Source organism: Crotalus tigris, unplaced genomic scaffold (genome assembly GCF_016545835.1).
Source record: "Crotalus tigris isolate CLP2741 ecotype Arizona unplaced genomic scaffold, ASM1654583v1 scf7180000024339.11422700, whole genome shotgun sequence".
NCBI lineage: Eukaryota > Metazoa > Chordata > Lepidosauria > Squamata > Viperidae > Crotalus > Crotalus tigris.
The window spans coordinates 5,224,052-5,244,496 of record NW_024100509.1 but is presented as its reverse complement, the minus strand read 5'-3'; the positions used below and the strand labels follow the sequence as shown (position 1 = coordinate 5,244,496).

Genomic DNA, 20,445 nt, shown 5'->3' with positions numbered 1-20,445 from the left:
TTATTTGTGTAAAGCAACTTACCCACTAGTTCCTGGTCTTTGAGCCTGAGAAAAACGCCAGTCTGTGTTAGGTTGTGTTTGCTGAAAAAAACAAACATAAAGAGGAACATATTTCTATTTTTCAATTTAAGCACAGCATCCTTATTATTATTACAGAATATTAAACATAAATTGTAGTATATGGTTAGTATATGCTTTGGAAGTTTGAATTATAAATAATATACACAGGTATACAATGACGTTTTCAGGCTATTTCCAAACAGGAATGCATGATTAAATAGTATGCTTAAAAATGTTTGCTTGTTTATTCAACAACGCTTCAGCTATCACCACAATCTGAAATATTTTGTAATCTATTAGAGAAATCATTCAGAGAAGTATTCCATAAAAATACATAGACGAATTAAAACATGTAACAAACCTGAAAAAGCATAATTGAATATCACCAATAATGAAATTAGGGGAAGATTGATTCTGAAAGAGAGTTGTTTTACTACATTTTTTCCAGTAGAATATGGATGGGTACAGTAAAAAAGAGAGAAAAAGGAGATTCAATAGAAACCTATTACATATAGGTAATCCTCACTTACCAACTACAATTGGGACTCTCGGCTCCATTACTAAGTGATAAGGTTGCAAAGTGAATCATCATGTGACAACACTTAACTAATGATACTAGTTCATCAGTTCCAGCTGCAGTCATTAAGCAAATTACTGTAGATTGTTAAGCGTGATGTCATGTGATCACAACTTGTGACTTCCTGCCAGCCTCCCCAATGACTTTGCTTGTCTGAAGCAAAGGTCACAATCAAGGTTGCAAATAACAATCACCAGACTGTGGGATACGGCAATCATTGTATGTTCTGGTTGCCAGGTGCCAATATTGTGATCACTTGACCACAGGGATTCTGGACAGCCACAATTCCAAGGACTGATCGTAAGTCTCCTTTTTCAGCATCATTTTAACATCAAATGGTCGCTGAAAGAGTAGTTGCTAAGTAGGGACTACTTGTAATAATGCTTATCATACCCACCACTTTATTAAAAGATATCCAATAAGTTATTCACAGAGTGAAACTTTTGAAAGTTTTGCCAGGATAACTGCAGGGATTTGTTTTAGCAGTCCCCAGGAGCCAACACAAAGGCACAAAACAAAACTTAAACGAATGGATTTCTCAAAGCAGCAAAAGCATCTTTTTTCTGTCTCGCTGAAAAAGTCAGGCTTTTTTTCATGAAAGCCAGACAACAGCTGTGCTCCTACAAGTTCCAAAACACTATTTCTAATCAATTCTAAGTGAGCATAGCTCTTACGGGTGTAATTTTCTGTGTCAATTTCTGAAGAATTCCCCGTTACAGTTAAGATCTTGTATATATTACTTCATATATGTAAAGCTTCTTTTTAAGTTCTTTTTTAAAGCAATACCTATATAGCACTATATAGCCAATACATAAAATAATAAAATAACCTTAAAGGCTACCTGGATTCTGTTCAAGATAATAAAGTTCATAATATGAAAATAATATGAAAATATGAAATAATTTCATATTCCATTATTAAAAATAATTTTATAATATGAAAATATGAAAAGTTCATATTTTCCAAAGCACCAGAGAGCAGGACAAGAAACAATGGATGGAAACCAATCAAGGAGAGAAGCAACCTGGAATTAAAGAGAAACTTCCTAACAGTGAGAACAATTAACCAGTGAAACAGCTTGCCTTCAGAAGTTGTAGGTGCTCCATCACTGGAGGCTTTTAAGAGGAGACTGGACAGCCACTTGTCTGAAATGGCAGAGGGTTTCCTGCTTGAGCAGGGAGTTGGACTAGAAGACCTCCAATGTCCCTTCCAGCTCTATTCTGTGAATTTGCAATTCTTTCTTTAAGGCAATAGCATATAACTTGTAGACTTAAACCAAACATTGTAGATTCCAGAGCCTCAGTTCTATAGCACTGATATTCAGCAGCAAATAGCAATGTGATGATTAGTGGAGGCTTGCATGGAGCTCATGGATGGTCATTTTAACAGCGAAAATGGCTACCCTCTGAAAAAGCAAAAAATAAGCAACCATCTTCCCCCAAGGATAAAACTGTTAGCCCTGAATATGGGGTAAAGTCCCATAAAATAGACTTAGAAGGCAATTTTAAAGAAGTGAACTCAAAAGCAAAAAGAAGATATTTGCCCTGTCTTGAGCACTTGAGTCCGGGTTCCTGAACTTCTTTGGATAAATATTTTTTTATGTTTGTATAATCAATAGTAAACATTAAAATTTTGTAGCAAAGATGATTCTGAATATTGCTTCATCATCATATAGAGGTTCTAGTAATGTGAGAAAGATGAGAGCACTTTATGAAATCAGCAAAACTTTAGAAATCACAACCTCTTGCTAAAAATGATGTATCAGGCATATTTGCAAATCTCCAACTGGAAGCAAGGAAATAAATACCTAACCCACAGTGTCCTTTCAGAGAACCAACCATAGACTGGGAAAGGGTCATTTAGGTCACTGCATCCCATTCAGTCCAGTAATCCAAATTAAAGCCACCTTGAGAGCTGGCTGCCTAGCCTCTAATATTGAACTGGACTTATGGTTAAAAGTTTTTCTAAAACTCAGCGGGAAACAGTGCTCCTGAAACTTCTGTTCTGCACTCCCAAATAGGTTTTATAAAATGTTTCATTTGTTTTAGTCTGAAGTTAAGATAGCTAAATTTAGTTAACAATTAAATCTGTCCAGAACTTTTCTCCCAACCATTTGCTGCACAAATTGAGGATAACTGAAGGAACTTAAAGAATTTCATCTGCTAACTTTTACTCATCAATAAATTTACTTTCTGTTCCTTATCTAAATTGACACTGAAGCCTTCTTGACACAGTAACACCACTAAGAACTTTCTATTAAAGGGCAAACAATTCATTGGATTATTTTAACACTTTTTATTGTTCATTTTAATCAGCCTTCTGAACTTTCTAGATTTGATTTCTGTATTTAAACTTACTTAGCTGCACTGAATGCAGGTAGTCCTTGACTTATGACTATTTGTTTAGTGACCATTCAATGCTAAAAGAGCTGAAAAAAATGATTTATGATTTGTCCTCATACTTATGACCATTGCAGCGTCCCTGTGGTCATGTGATCACAATTTGGGCACTTGGCAACTGGTATATACTTAAGATGGTTGCAGCATCCCAGGATCATGCAACCTTCCCAGCCATCGTCCAACAAGTCAATGGAATAAGCTGGGTTCACTTAATAATCCTGTGATTTGCTTTACAATCACTGCAGAAAGGTAATAAAGTTGGGTGTGATTCACCTAACTACCACATCCTTTGGCAACAGAAGTTCCTGCCCCAAATGTGGTCATAAATCAAGGACTATCTACAAAAGAATCAAAATAGCAGCTACCAAGACCAGGATCACTCACAAAACAAACTTCATTCTCTTTTAATACATGAGATGTCTCATTGAGGAGCAAAGACAGTTGTCAATATGGGGACCAATGGCAACACAAGTTATTTATAACAAAGCATCCAAAATCACTTTAAAAAACAGTACTAAACTGTTCCCCACCCAGGAAGATGGTATCTTCAGGTCAAATAAAAGTTCATGGGAGCATTTCTGTTAAATATAGACTGCAAATATATGTATATCCATATAGATATATATTTATATATGTTCCAGCATTGTCTTGGTGTATCTTACCGCATCAGAGGGGTTCTGCAAAGCACTGCCTGTATGTTCAAAGGCAAGAATGCTTTCTGCTGTAGTGGAATGACTGAAAGGTTTAACAAAAAAGAAATCTCCCTGCTCAGACATAGGGGAGAAACAAGACTTGTAGTTCTGAGCTCCAGCTCCACTCACTTCAAGGTATCTTATAAAGCCTTCTGGATTTGGATACCCACTGATATTTATGGTAGATTTCCGGTCTGTCCTCCTACTACACCAGCGTGATATAATCCAGTTTGGGATACAGAAACCAGATTTGAAGCACCTGGCTCCCACAATAATCATCATTACACAAGACACCAGAGAGATAGCCACAAGAGAGATGATAAGATAAAGAGTTAAATTCTGAGCCCTGGCAGGTGACTTGGGAAGAAGATCCAAGGACTTGGTAAAATCCTGTCCAGCATTATCCTCTGAGGAGATTATTAGAATCAATGATGCTGAAAGAGATGGCATCCCATTGTCCTTCACTTCTACCACCAACCGGTGAGAAACCCCAGGTTCCTTCAGTGTCCGAGTGACACGGATCTCTCCTGAGTGGTCTTCTACTTTAAAAGCATTTAGCTCATTTGTCTCATGGAGCAACTGGTATGAAACCCATGCATTATGGCCACTGTCAGCATCCACTGCCACTACTTTAGTTACCAGATATCCAGGTTCTACTGGGATTAGAAGTGACTGATGAAAGGCAGAACCTTTGGGAACTTCTGGGTGTACAATTACAGGTGCATTATCATTCTGATCCACTATGAACAGATGAAGAGTGGTTGTGCTGCTTAGTGGTGGGAAACCTGAATCCTTCACCTCTACTGAAACTTGAAAGACTTTTTCTTGCTCATAATCTAGAACCCTGGAGGTATAAATACTGCCATTCTCTTGATTGATGTGGAAATAGGTTGAGATGGGCAAGCCCTGATTTCCGGTGTCCACTATGGAATAAGATAGCTTGGAATTGACACCTACATCTGGATCGCAGGCCGACACAGAAAAGACTAGAGTTCCCGGAGATGTATTTTCCTCCACATGGGCTGTGTAGGAAGGGATGGAGAAAGTGGGTGCATTGTCATTTATATCGGAAACTTGAATTAATATATTTTTCTCAGTTGACTTTTGAGGTATTCCAGAATCTGTTGCTTTAATTTTGATATTGTATCCAGCAGTCTTCTCTCGATCAAGTGGGGCATTAGTCACTAGTGAATAATGTCCTTTAAATGAAGACACCAATTTAAATGGTACATGCCTTGGAATCTCCAGGCGGACTTGCCCATTCTCCTCAGAATCATTGTCCTTTGCTTGGATAAGTGCAATGACGGTTCCTATGGGTGCATCTTCTTGTACTGAGCTAGAAAGAGTAGTCATCATAATCTCTGGACTGTTGTCATTAACATCAACAAGTTCTACTCTAATATTGCAGTGACCTTCCATAGCAGGGGATCCCTTGTCTTTAATGTAGATGGCTATTTCATATGCATTAGCTTCTTCATAATCCAATAAAACTTTTGTCTTGATTTCCCCTGTTTGAGAGTCCAGACTAAACACATCAAGGAGTTTTAGCTGTACACTGCTGCTGGATTTGAAGAAATATTCAACTTCTCCATTAGGTCCTTCATCTAAGTCAGTAACATTGAGTTTTGTTACAATAGTCCCCACCTGGATATTTTCCTCCAAATAAACCTTTGATACAGGTGGTTCACACACTGGGGGATTATCATTTGCATCAAGTACATGGACTGTTACCTGAACAGTGCCTGACTGAACAGGATTTCCACTATCTAGGGCAGTCAGGATTAAATGATGGGTAGCTGCTTTTTCCCTGTCCAGGAGCTTTTCCAATACAATTTCAGGAATTTTGACCCCATCCCCTCTGATATTGATACTCAAAGCAAAATGTTCATTTGGACTGAGCTCATAGGTTGCAATGGAATTGGAACCAGTGTCTTGATCTTCTGCAACTTCCAGCCGTAATCGAGTGCCTAGGTTGGCAACCTCAGTAATTTCTAAAGAAACAGTGTCCTTTGGGAATCGGGGGGCATTGTCATTCACATCCAGTATCTCCACCTCCACCCGGTTAAGTTGCAATGGTTTCTCCAGCACCAACTGAAAAGGAAAAGAACACCTGGGGCTGGAGCTACACAGCATTTCCCGATCTAACCTCTCATTGACGAGTAACATGCCGTCTGCCAGGTTCACTTGGAAGTATTGGCGCATTCCCTCACTGACCAGCTGCAAGCGGCGAGCACGCAGAGTCCGCACATCCACTCCCAGATCCTTGGCAATATTCCCCACGTAAGAGCCTGGATCCTGGTCCTCTGGGATAGAGTAGTGAATCTGCATGGAGATGAGATCTGGCAGGGAAAACACTGAAGCTAAAAATAACAGCGGCTGCCATTGCAAATTCTGTCTGCTATCCATGCCTGGCTTGCTTCAGTCAAAAGGATTGCAGCTTCAGGCTGCTGCTGCTGCTTCTCCTTGCCGGGGGTTGGGGGAGGTGGGTGGGTGCCGCTTTTTTTTTTTTGCTGCTTCTAGATACACTCTGTCCCTCCCACCTGGTGACTCTGGGATGACCCGAGAGGGGCAGTGCAGCCCCCCAAAAAGGATGCTGCAGCTTGAGAGGGAAGGGAGAGGAGGGGGAATGGATTTTCAAGCAGCAGCAGCAGCAGCTCCTCCTTGGCAAAATGAGCAGCAGAGGAAAAAGAGCTCTGAAATGGATACTAGCAATCCCCTCCTCCGTGACAGCACTGAAGCCCCTTTCTCAAAATACACCCCCCCCCAAAAAAATACTTTGCCCATCTCCAGAGCCATCATGCTCCTCCTCCCCCTCCTTTACAGCACAGCAGAGAGAGCTGTCCCAAGGGTGCTGTTGGCCAAAAGAGCTTGCACAGACTGCCTGGATGAAAAAGCTGAAATCAAAAGTGCACAAGAATGGCAGAAAGGTGCTTAGAATATACATAATCTCAGAAAAAAACGAAAGACAACCTCCCAGCCTTAATTCCCAGCCTTCCCCAAAACAAATGGAATAACATAGATGCTTAAGTAAGTGAGTGAGTGAGTGAGTAAAAAGCCAATGTGCAGCCTGCTAGACAGATAATTCAGAAGGCTTCAGGGTGGGCTTGTGTAGGTCAACACTATCTATGCAATAGATTAGTCATTGATTTCCCCACCCTTATCTCTTGTACGCAGGAGATCATAAGATGTATACAGAACCCAGGGCTTAAGCAGAAAATTCTCACCTTATGAAAGAAGCTGGCTTCAGTTAGATTGCTGCAAGAGGCTGCCCTAAGAGTCAAATTAGGTTTCATAAACACAAACTCGCTGATATCTGACACAGGAGAAAAGCAAGATCTGTATCCTTTGACTGGAGGTCCTGAAGTGGCTACCTGTACTCCAATCATGGCATCTCCAGGGCTCAGCTGATAATGATAATGTCCCGTCATATGATCTGGGACATTTTCAAGTCCACTAGCTTTACCTCCACAGCATCCAAAGATAGTAGATGTTGCAAAAGCATCACAGTGAAGACATCTTGCTCCCAGGGCCACCAAAGCAATCAACAAGATAGTAGAAATTGCTGCCAAACAGATAATAAGATATAAAGTCAATGTGGGCGGTCTCTCACTTTCCACAGAGTGTGCAGTTAACCCTAGAAACACTTCAGAAGCGCTCTCTTCCAGGAATATGATCACAGTAACTGAGGTAGACATGGAAAGTTCTCCTGAATCTTGGATAACTATGACTAGTTCCTGGGTAGGATTGTCTAGGTCCTGTATTATTCGTAAGGTCCTCATTTCCCCACTGTGAAGACTTATGCTAAACAGACTAAGATCTGTGGCTTGTTTTAGATGATAAGAGAGCCAAGCATTTTGCCCAGAATCAAAGTCCACAGCCATAATTTTTGTGATTAATGCTTTGGCCATAGTAGATCGAGGAATCCTGAATTGTACAACTGAATCTTTCCCAGTAAAAGGAAACTGAATCTTTGGTGCATTATCATTCTGATCTAGTAGATAAATGTGCACCATAACCCTGTTGCAGAGAGAAGGAGAACCACCATCACAAGCTTCTACCTGAAACTGAAAATGATTGGTACACTCATAATCAAAGGAGCTTTCTGCAAAAACTTCCCCATTTGTTGGGTTAATGGAGATGAAAGAAGTGAGATCTTCAATCAGTTCTTGTCCTGGACTGGTCAAAACAATGTAAGATAGCTGGGAATTCTGATCTTTATCTGCATCTGTTGCAGAAACCTTAAGGAGAATCACTCCTACTGGATTGTTCTCTTCTATGATGACTTCATAAAATGACCTGTCAAACTGAGGTGGATTATCATTAATATCTGCCAGAGTAATGGAGAAAGATGTCTGTTGCAAGAGAGGTGGATTTCCTAAGTCAAAGGCACAGATAGTGATATTGTATTGAGAAGAGTTCTCACGGTCCAGTTGCTCACCAATGAGCAAGGAATACTGGTGCTCAAAATCCTTCCGAAGTTTAAAAGGAAGATTTTTTGACAAATCACACTGGACTTTCCCTTGATCCCCAGAGTCTCTATCTTTGACATGTATCACAGCAACTACTGTGCCAGGAGGTGCATCTTCACTCATGGAACTGGAGAAAGATGTGAGAATGACTTCAGGGACATTATCATTGACATCTGTCACTTCTACAATAACACTGCAATGCTGTTCCATGGTAGGTGAACCCATGTCCTTAGCTTCCACTTCAATTTCATATATGCTGGCCTCTTCAAAATCAAGACTCCCTTGAACACGGATTTCTCCTGTGATGTTATCAATAGCAAATATTCTGCACAATGCTTCAGAGTTATGACTGCTGAGGGAATACCGTACCTGTCCATTAGACCCTTCATCAAAGTCGGTTGCGTTCAGCTTAATCACCAGTGTCCCAGGAGGAGAGTTTTCTACCAAGCGGACATTGTAAGTGGGTTTGTCAAAAACTGGGTGATTATCATTAGCATCCAGAACATGGACAGCAATTTGTACAGTGCTAGATCTGGGGAATGTGCCCCCATCTTCAGCTGTCAGGATCAAATTGTGGACAGCCACACGTTCTCTGTCCAATGTTTTCTCCAGAACTAATTCTGGGAATTTGGTGCCATCGGTGCGTGCCTTCACATTGAGGCTGAAGTTCTCATTGATGCTGAGGTGATAAGTTTGCAAAGTATTTGTTCCTATATCTGGATCCTGTGCATGTGGAATAGGGAAACGGGCACCCAGGGCAGCCAATTCATAGATCTGCAGAACAATTGTACTACTTGAGAATTCAGGAGCATTGTCGTTGATATCCAGAATCTCCACTTCGATGCGATAGAACTCCACCGGGTTTTCAATAGCAAGTTTAAGATGCAAGAAACACCGTAGGTTCTGGCCACAAAGCTGCTCTCTGTCTATTCTGTCATTGATTATTATGATTCCAGTGTTCACATTCACTGAGAAATACTGGAAGTCGGAATCAGAAAGCACCTGCAGATTGGCAGCTGCAAGCTTTGTTACATCCATTCCTAAATCCTTAGCAAGATTTCCTACAAAGGCTCCCCGAGTAAGTTCCTCAGGGACAGAATAACGGATCTGTGCAAAACAGTCACTCAGAAACAGATAGAAAGCAAAGGTATGTAGGAATCCCAAACGCCAGGCAGTTTTTTCTGTTCTGAGCATCTTTCAGAAATCCACGGCAGGAAGGTCTAAAAACTGCAAAACAGGAGCTATTTATAGCACACAGTACAGCTTTAAAACCCTGAGAAACTCACCACTTATCTCCACAAAATATGCATTATATGAAAGGAAGAGGGTCTACAGTCAGTATTTACCTCCCTCATTCATTGTTTTGGTTTGAGAGAGATTGTCACTGCTATGGAGGGAGTGGTATGCACGGCAGGTCTTCAGCATTAACCGCCTGTTCATTCGCTGAGACTGCTTTTCTATTTATCCAATCAGCAGAGCCTTTCCCAGGACAGCAACACAAGCACCAATCCATGTCTGGAAGCAGCTACTGTGTGAAAAAGGACCGCGTAACCTGCTTTTTTTTTTTTTTAACCTAGAGACACCAGGCAAAAAGACAGACTGGGGAAAACACAGCCCAACATCTTGTCCCATATTGGCTTTGTTCTAGCTTATTTGACCACAAGTATTAATAGCATGCAGATATTTTCTTTAATGGCACAGCTGGCTCCTCCTATAAGTGCAACAAAACAGCTAATTTCTCATTTTCTATCAGGAATGACAATTAATAAAGGCTAGCAACGGCTCCCTCCTTGCCTCATCCCAACTCACTCAGCTAATTATTTGTAGAATGCTGAATTAATGACACTTTTAGGATGAGATGTATTTTTTTTCAGAAAATACATATTCCATTTTTCTAATAATAAATCACTTGACAGGGGATGACGCTTTCCAATTGTAAACATGTTAAGAATGAAAGAAAATCTGATTTTGACAGCATGTGAAAAATGTATACAATTATTAACATTTGGATTTTCTTCTCATTCTTGCCACTGGTCCCCAGTTCCTGGTTCCTCTCATAGGTACTTCCAACACATGTAACATCATAGGGATCAATCCACAAAATTTGCCTCATCTCCAAAGTTTCTATTATCATTTTGATAATAAGGTATGAATTAGTCCATGCTCAATCAATCCATTTATGAAGCTACAGACCCATAAGATTTAGTTCTTGGTCTAAATGTCTATGGAGATTCTCAGTCATCCAGGTCATGATTGCCCCAAAGGTGCTTTTTTAAAAGGCAACTGGACTTTGTTTTTCCTTTAAGACGTTTCACTTCTCATCCAAGAAGCTTCTTCAGATCTAACTGAAGAAGCTTCTCGGATGAAAGCGAAACAGGTTCGAGGAAAATCAAAGTCCAGATGCCTTTTGAAAAAACAACCTTTGGGTTAGCTCTTGATAAAATTTCAATTACTGGAAATACCAATTATGTTTCGGATGGGATCAGGACAAAACATAAAAGGTCATCTCACCTGCTTTGGATGATTCAGTGTATTAATATGGGACAAAAAAGGATCAACATTCCTTGTTAGGGTACTTGGCTGGGAATACACAGGCCTCATAAATGTGAAATCACTTCTGTCTGACTCCGGAGAATGCCTGGATTTGTGGGGCTGGCTTTGGGAGTCTGCGGGCCTCAGTGTCACCTCCATGTATTCCAGGGTACCATCGGAGTTGAGTTGCAGTTTAGGATTGGAGTATTTGAAAAGATCCCTGACAGGAGCATTGTTCAAGTTGTAAGGAGAATCTCTGCCTTTTCTATTCCAAAAGCATTTTGCAGACAAGACAATTAAACTAATGAGAGAGACAATGCTAACCACCACCAGAGCTATAATCAGATACAGAGTCAGATCAGATTTTTCTTTAGGATGATTTAAGAACTCGTGAGACTGTGAACTTTCCTCAGATGCTTTTTCCTCTAGTGAGACCAAGATGGTCACGGTAGTGGACAAAGGTGGTTTTCCATGATCCTTTACAAGGACGAAGATTTTCTGTGCAAGAAGATCTGTTTCTTGGAAGCTTCGAACAGTCCATATTTCCCCAGTGTATGGCGCTATTCGAAACAGGGAGGCATTTGTAGAATGGGGGAGTAAGGAGTAGGACAGCCAGGCATTATGACCAGAATCTGCATCCACTGCTGTGACTTTTGTGATGACATAACCTACTGGTGCTGACAGAGGGATTCTCTGGAGTGCTGACAATTGCTGGCCAGTCACTGGATACAAAACAACAGGAGCATTATCATTCTGATCCAATATGAAGAGATAAACAGTGACACTGGAGCTTCGTACGGGTGTCCCAGCATCCTGCACAGTAACAAGGATTTGTAACACTTGAAGCATTTCATAATCAAAAGAATGCTGGGCATATATATTCCCATTATCTGGGTTGATATAAATAAAGGAAGAAATGAGGGCATCTTGGACTCGATTTCCAGCCACTGAGTAAGTGAGCCGGGAATTGTCACCCTCATCAGGATCAGAGGCAGATACAGTACACAACAGAGAGCCAGGTGGATCATTCTCGTTCAAGAAGGAGTTGTAGAAATGCTGAGAGAAGAATGGGGTATTGTCATTGACATCTGAAATGTTCAACAAGATAATCAAATCTCTAGTTAGAGGTGGAGTTCCTGAGTCTTGGGCAGTGAGCTTTATAGTATATTGAGAAACTGTTTCTCTATCCAGCTTTTCGTGTGTAATTAATGAAAAATGATTTTCAAAAGACTTAATTTTAAAGGGTAAGCTCTTTGGTATTTGCAAGCTTACTTTTCCATTGACACCTGAATCTTGATCTCGTACACTGAAAAGCCCCACCACTGTTTCTAAAGGTATATTTTCTGGCAGTGGATTTACCAAGGAAGTAAGCAGAATATCTGGGAAATGGTCATTTTCATCTTCAACTTCTATTTGGATAACACAATGGCCTTCCATCTGTGGTATGCCCTTGTCTCTGGCTCTTATATGAAGTTCATAAAACTGGGATTCTTCAAAATCCACAACTCCTTGAACATAGATCTCACCTGTAAGGGGATCTAAGCCAAACAACGTCTGGATGGAATCTGATGTGTGGATTCCAAAAGAATACTGTATTTCCCCATTAGAACCTGCATCAGGATCAGTTGCATTGAGTTTAAAAATTAAAGAGCCTACAGGAATATTTTCCAAAAAATGTATTTTGTACACAGGCAGATCAAATGTAGGCTTATTATCATTATTGTCAAGAACCACAATGGTGAGCTGACTTGTTCCTGACAGGACAGGGTCCCCTCCATCATAGGCAGTCAAAATCAGCTGATGTTCTGATTGCTTTTCTCTATCCAAAGGCTGGTCTAGCACCAGTTCAGGTAGAAGCTTGCCATCCTTCACATTCTTTATATCAAGTGTGAAATGAGGATTGGGACTGAGCTGGTAGGCACTGACTGCATTGGTCCCGACATCTGCATCGTGTGCACCCTCGAGTGGGAGCCGTGATCCGGTAGCAGCAGATTCGGCTACCCTCAATGCAAGCCAGGGAGTGACGAAGTTGGGCGAATTGTCATTCAGGTCCAGAATCTCTATCTCCAGGTGAAAGAGTTCCAAAGGATTTTCAATTACTACTTGCACAGGCAGGATGCACAGTGAGCTTGCTCCACAAAGAGTCTCTCGATCTATCTTTTCATTCACCATCAGAGCACCACTGTCCAAGTTAATTGCAAAGTACCTCTTACTTTCCTCAGAGCCCAGCCAAAGCCTACGACTTGAAAGATCTGCCAGGGTTAAGCCCAGATCATGTGCCACCTCTCCCACCATGGTCCCCAGCTTCGATTCCTCCACAACAGAATAGCGGATCTGTCCTGTAATCAACACCCAGTTGAATAATAAAAATAAGCCCAGTACTTGCCATTTGCAAGAGAGTTGCCAGGACAATGGTGGCTCCATCTCAGAAAGTCTTCTTGCAGTATCCCATTTATCAAGAGATTTTCCAAGACCTGGATGAGCTCTGTTGATAAAATCCCTCTGTATTCCTTTCCAAATGAAAATAAGTAGCTTTTGATCTTGCTTAGCTGCAACCACAGTGTTAGTCAGAAAGGTGAGGGGGTGGATTAGGGGAGGGAAACTGAATTATTGCCATGACGGAGGAAGAAAGGGCGGAAAGACTAGATCCCTTCCTTCCATCAAAAATCTGGATCAGCAGCTGAATAGAGGATAATTCCATATAGTCTTTATCAGTGACAGTTCCACCTACACCCTTAAAGCAGCGTACAGATTTCAGATAGCACCCAGTGAAGCAGGCTGGTTCGTCACTAGTTTTGGCAGCTATGTTTAGCAGCTCAGATTCTTGTTCTCAAGGAAACAGCACATCCGGCAAGCATGAACAGTACAAATTTTCATTGTTCACATTCTCTAGATTGTTCCATCACATCTGAACAAATAAGAAAGTCTCTTTATCCAGAATGATAATATTCCAAAGTGATCTGATTTTCCATTTGTATGAAAAGATAGTGCAAGAAGGAAAAGAAAAGAACTTTGCACCCATCCATCCATCCATCCAGATTATGGTCTACTTGTTTTTGGCTCAGCATGATATGTGAACCTGTTCACGGCAACATATCTTAAATCTAAGCCTGGGTTAGTATTATGTACTGCATGAAAGGATACATTGTATGTCAACATAAGGCATCCAATTATAGAAGTAATCTCTTCTTCTGTGTTTTGTTTTCAAAATCATAAAAGGACACCAGTTCTAGAAACTGTTCTGGAAAATTACCCAACTAAGCTTATTTTATAACAGAAACCAATTGTTGAAATTTAACCTAATACAGGTAGTCTTCGACTTACAATGGTTCATTTAGTGACTATTCAAAGTTACAACACTGAAAAAAGTGACTTATGACCATTTTCCACACTTACTACCATTGCAGCATCCCCATGGTCATGTAATCAAAATTTGGATGCTTGGCAACTGGCATGTATTTCTGACAGTTGCAGCATCCCAAGTTCATGTGATCACCTGTTGTGATCTTCTGACAAGCAAAGTCAATGGGAAGCCAGATTCACTTAACAAACAGGTTACTAATTTAACAACTGCAATGATTCACTTAACAACTGTGGCAAGAAAGGTTATAAATCAGGACAAAAGTCACTTAACAAATGTCTCACTTAGCAACATAATTTTTGGGCTCAGTGGTGGTTGTACATTGAGGACTATTTGTACCTATATTCCCATTAGTTAAAAGCATTACTTCTTAGCAAATTTTTAAGGCTCACAGATATTTTTAGTTCTTATTTTAAAATATTTTAAAGAGATATTTAACACAATTTTTTTCCCCAAAGTATTTTTAATTCATAAGATGTCCACTTTAATATGAAACCTGTTTCACAAGGCTTTAGTCATCATTTTCAACATAATGATATATCCAAATCAAAAGCACTACTACCTAAAGACAAATATTTCACATCTCATTTCATTTGTCTCTTGGGAAAGGCAGCTAGCTAGAAGAGCACTTATTGTTCATATCCCCCTAGTGACTGGCTTCACACATCTGAAGTTTCTCCCTTTTGAAGAGTGAGACGTGTCAGACCTTAAGAGGGTATACGGAAAAATACTTCTTCTAATGAAAACTGAAGGAAATTAACCTTTTACTCTATGGAATCAAGCATGTTGAGAAAGCATCAATGTTTTCCCACTTAAATGGAATTTATTTCTTTCAGGTATTGGCCCAAGCCACATCAGATGTCTTATTTTCAATCTTTAAATCACTTCAAGATTAAATATATAAAGAAAAACATAGAAAGTGCTGAGATTGCTGGCAGAATGGAATAGCAACAGCACTTAGACTTATATACCGCTTCACAGTGCTTTACAGCCCTCTCTAAGCAGTTTACAGAGTCAGCATATAGTGCCCCCCCCAACAATCTGGGTCCTCATTTTACTGACTACAGAAGCATGGAAGACAGAGTCAACCTTGAGCCATCCAGAACTGAACTCCTGGAGTGAGCAGAGAGTTTAGCCTGCAGTATTGCATTCTAACCACCGCACCCGCCCATCCTATTCATTGAGGGTATAATTGCCCTGCTGATATTTGAGATTAGATATCAAAATGGTTCTGGCTGACTTAAGTGAGATTTAGGATTCAACTACAAGCCTTTAGGAAGGCTATCTTATTACAAAATAGTCTGTCTGATCTGACTTTCTCCTGGGAAGGTCAAAATTTTGAAAACACCTAGGACGTGCCTTGTTACAGCTTATAAGAAATTAATGCATTCTTTTACTTTGGTGACCAAGGAAACTCCTTGTCCTGAGAAAAGTATGGCTTTTTGGCTTGATGCCCATTTTGAGTTAACAATGTATCTTGAATCTAAAGTGAATCTATTGAATTTAGTCACTGAACATTCATCGTAGATGAATATTAGACACTGAATATGCATCACAGATATTCCATTCTCCATGGTATAAACATAGAAGAGAATCAACATTCCATTTATACATTTGACCAAAAAGTAAAAGCTGTGAAATTTGAACAATACCAGGATTAAACAAATGCAAATATGGAAAATATTGACATTCTCTCAACACTTTTCTTAGTTGCAAATTATTATATATATAGGCTGTGAGAAATAGGATATTACTGAGATCAGAGTGATTACACAGATACTGCTCTGAACTGAAAAACCTAAATCTGAAATTGCTCATTATAACATATGGTGAAAGGGATTTTTTTTTCTCCAAAATCTTTTATCATTAACCCTGAGGAGTATTTCTGTGGTGCAAAGAAGAACTATTGGCATAGTAATAAGCAATCAATAATACCTATTAATCAAAAAAGCTAACAAAATCCTGGTTTGTATAAACAGAGGCATAGAATCAATATCACGAGAAGTACTATTACTGCTTTTTAAAGCCCTAGTAAGACCACACCTAGAATACTGCAGCCAATTTTGGTCACCACAAAAAAGATGTTGAGAGTTTGGAAACAATTCAAAGAAGAGCAACTAAGATGATCAGCGGCCTGGAGACTAAAACATATGAAGAACGGCTATGGGATTTGGGTTTGGCTAGTCTAAGGAAAAGAAGAAATAGGGGAGACTTGATAGCAGTGTTCCAGTATCTGAGGGGCTGCCACTGGGCAGAGGGGGCCAGGTTGTTCACCAAAGCACCAGAGGAAAGGACGAGAAACAACGGTTGGAAACTGACCAAAGAGAGAAGCAGCCTGGAACTAAGGAGAAACTTCCTGACAGTGAGGACAGAGGAACAGCTTACCCCCAGAAATTGTGGGCACTCCATCAGTGGAGATTTTTAAGAAGAGACTGGACATCCACCTGTCTGAGACAATATAGGTTCTCCTGCTCGAGCAGGAGGCAGGACTAGAAGACCTCCAGGGTCCCTTCCAGCTCTATTCTATTCTATTCTACGGTGGAATCTGGAGCTGAAGTGAGGGGTGGAGCTAAAAGACTGGCTAATCTGGAATCGCTAAAAGTGAGGAGGCAGCGGAAAGCAGATTCTCTTTAAACCTTGGAGTGCTTAGCTAGATGTTCTCTCATGAGTGCAATGAATGCGATCAGATTCCCGTCAATAGGCAAGCAGCAATAAAAATACCATTCTGATCAACTACCTGTGTAGTCCTGATTCCTTGAGCCTGACATTGATAATCATTAAGAATTTTCAGAGTGGGCTTATGGAAGCTGTTCCTTGGTCATTGGTCTTCTTATGAATTTAAAAAAAGTCATTTTCATCAACTTTTGAATTATTTATTTCCAAATAAATAATTGCTGCTGTAAATCCTCTGGTTGTTCTGTGAAGTGTGAACATTAAAGGAATACAGGTAGTTCTTAACTTATAACCACAATTTGAACCAAAATTTCTGTCCTAAGTTGTTGCGGTCATAAGTCAATGATCTTGGAACAATTTTTATGGTGGTTGTTAAACAAATCCAGTTTCTTCAATGGGGGTATTTTTTGCCAGAAATTGCCAAAAATCCCACAAATTGTGATCACATGACTACAGGAAGTTGCAAGGAGGTTGAAAATGTAGGCCGGTCGCCAGGCACCCAAATTGTAATAATGGGATGGGGAGAAATGGATAGCAGAATGGTTGTAAGTGTAAATAAGGTCACAGTGGGGGGGGGGGCGGTGGCTCAGTGATTAAGCTGACAGCCCAGGCTGGAGACACAAGCGCTGTGCGACAGGGTGAGCTCCCGTTATTTGCCCCAGCTCCTGCCCACCTAGCAGTCTGAAAGCATGCAAATGCAAATAGATTAATAGGTGCCACTTCTGTGGGAAGGTAACAGCATTCTGTGCATCTCACTGTGCAGTCATCCTGGCCACATGACCACAGGAATGTCTTTGGATAGCTCTGGCTCCCTCGGCCAAGAAACGGAGATAGCACCACACCCTAGATTCGGACACAACTGAAAAGGTGAAAACTTTACTTTTACCTTTTATATAGGTTGTAAGTCAGTTTTCCCAAAGCCATTGTAACTTTGAAGGGTTGTCAAATGAACAAGTCAAGGACTACTTGTAAGTCACTTTCCAAAGTATCAATAAAGGAGAATATTTATAGCTCAGGTTTGAAGTGAGGGGTACTTGCTGCTCTCTGAACTTGGTTGTTTTCTTGCAAACATTTAATTACCCAAACTAGGTAACATCATCAGTGCTAGTCAGCCAGTGCTAGCACTGATGTTACCTAATCTGGATAATGAAACGTCTGCAAGAAAACAACCAAGCTCAGAGAATACCAAGGACCCCTTATTTTCCAATGTGGACCCTAAATCTTCTACATATAACAATCATTCAGACATTTTCCAGCTTTATACACTGGGTTTTAAAGATGAATCATTATTGGAATCTATAGTCCATCTTGTAACATTAGCAATTCCAAATTTAGCAGGAACTCCTTCACCTAGCATTGTAAGACCAGGAATTAAAGCTGCTCTTTTCTTTTAAGTATTTTCTCTCAGGTCAGTTTTCCTGCCATCTGTACAAGAATTAATATTCAAGCTGAATTGTTTGTGCAAACTTAAATGGTAAATACTGATTAAATTTGTACCAGCATCCCAATCGTTATCTCACTGGTAGAACTCAGATTTAGATTCTCAGATTTCTAAATACAGTATGGTCATTATTTTCATCTACTTCCACACAATGGTTTGCTGGTCAGTTTAGATGAAGCACAATGCAATGTGACCTGCAACAGCTGCTCTCAGTCCAGCTATTCTTTTACTACCATGACACAATTCTAAGTCTTTGTTTCAAGATACTTTCCAGCAGAGACAAACATAACTTGGGAGCCTTGCCAAGCAGCATTTAGACTCATCCTTTCTAAAGATCCCCTTTGAAATAAACACATCCTCCCAGAGATTAAGATTAGTGCTCTCTTAGGGTTATGGAAAGTTTTGGTTCCAGGCCTGGATTGATTCTATGATTTGTTCAATGCCCCTTGTCTTATTTTGTTGATTTTGCTGTCTATTAGATTTTTTTTAGTCTGGGTTGTCTATTCGATTTTAATGTTTTTGCTGCTTTTATGTTTTTTTTCTAATTTTGTATGCTGTCCAGAATCCATTGGAGTGGGATAGCCAATAAATTTAAATAAATAAATAAATAAATAAATACCAAAAGCAATACATTTACTGCATGTTCCTTAGTATCGCTGGAAAATCCCCATTTGGACTTCATGGTGTTTTAAAGAAAACAACAATGTAATAAAACTGAAGTACTATATGGAGTACAGTACGCTGCAACTCTCTATATAAATTGGAGAGCTTTTTAACCTTAATGTTTTAAGAGCAGGATGCTTTTAAAAGCAGCAATTTCAGAAAAAAGATGGCAGATTTTATATATGGACTGCTGACTACCATACAGTTGTCAAAATAAACTAAGTGAGTATGCAAGATACTAAGGACATTGATTCTTCTATTTTTAAATATCTGCCAGCTTAGAAAGGTATAACAGATACAGTGAAGTCTATTCCCTAAATCATGATTTCCCTGTTTTCTGATTTACTTTGATTTAGTCAACAACCAAGGATGTTTGAAGATTTATTTCAGTTTTATGAAGAAGCTTCATCCAAACATACTTGGGGATTCTCAGTATAAGTAGCAAAATTTTGTTTGTGGAGACAGCATCTTATTAACAAAAAAGATATCTCTGACTAGCTCACCTATTTATTTTGTAGAGAAAATAACTCCTGAAATCAAACTATAGTATCTGGAAATACAGCATGACTTCGCTTTGTGAAACAGTATCAAAGGGTTAACAAAGCAAACATTCCATTGCTGGAATATATTAAAAAATATTTAGCACAACATTAATTATGCTGTATAGAACTTCTGAATTAAATCTTCAGCAATTGTAGAAAAAAGATGTCTTAGTATGGAAAAGATTCTATTTAGAAATGTTTCTCAGATGGATAGAAAACAAAAATAGTAAAATAGTATTATGTTCAGACAGCAATTAGCATTCTAGCATTTAGACTCCACCAAGGCCATCATATCCTATCTAGAGGCTTGAGTAAAATGTGTTCTCCAGACATGTCCAGAATTGGAAGGCTATTACTTTCTTAATACTTTCAGATAGAAAGGATACATTTGAGACTATAAGATAGTTACCCTGCTATGCCAGGTCAATTAAAGTTTTCTTTAATGATAACTTTGGGAAAAAAACATTTCTTCTCATAAGGCAACTTTTATTACTTTCCTCAACAACGGGAGCCAGTTCTCCTCTGGCAGATTTAATGAACCAAAATGAGTGCAAAGTGAAAGAAGCTCCCATCTCTCCAGACATCTTGTGTACATCCCTGAGATTCACAACCCAGTAAGACAAATGGTTGCCATGGTTACCTCCTGATCTCAAGTTGAGATGGAATTGAAGAAATATCTGCAAAGAATGTGGTAAATTTCTTCCTCAGCACCCTGGGGGAACAGCTATAAGACAACATGAAGTGAAATGTTGGCTTCTTTTTTGAAAATGCAAAGGAGGCATAGAAACAACTGCACTGACTTCCATGGTATTGCTTCAAATGGGCTTTAGTTTGTGGGATTCATTTGGAGATTTTCTCCATATTCAAGCTGTCACCACTACCACTGAGTTGTCCTCACCCTCCTCCTGTTATTAGGTATCTTACTTGGCTCTACGAATGGAATGAGGATCTTTATATTAATAGTATTTTCTGATCCAACCATTTCCACACTCCAGAGATCTAGCAGGACATTGACAGTTCACCAAAACAGGAAACT

The 20,445-nt window shown here is 39.7% G+C and overlaps 1 protein-coding gene across 1 annotated transcript in view; it reads right to left on the bottom strand.

The window, feature by feature from the left end:
• LOC120300283 overlaps positions 1 to 20,445 on the bottom strand; it is a 151,656-nt gene that overhangs the window by 12,478 nt on the left and 118,733 nt on the right. The window contains exon 8 of the mRNA XM_039326101.1: positions 23 to 81. Within this exon, the coding sequence (XP_039182035.1) occupies positions 23 to 81 (59 nt within the window). The remainder of the gene's footprint in view (positions 1 to 22; positions 82 to 20,445) is intronic.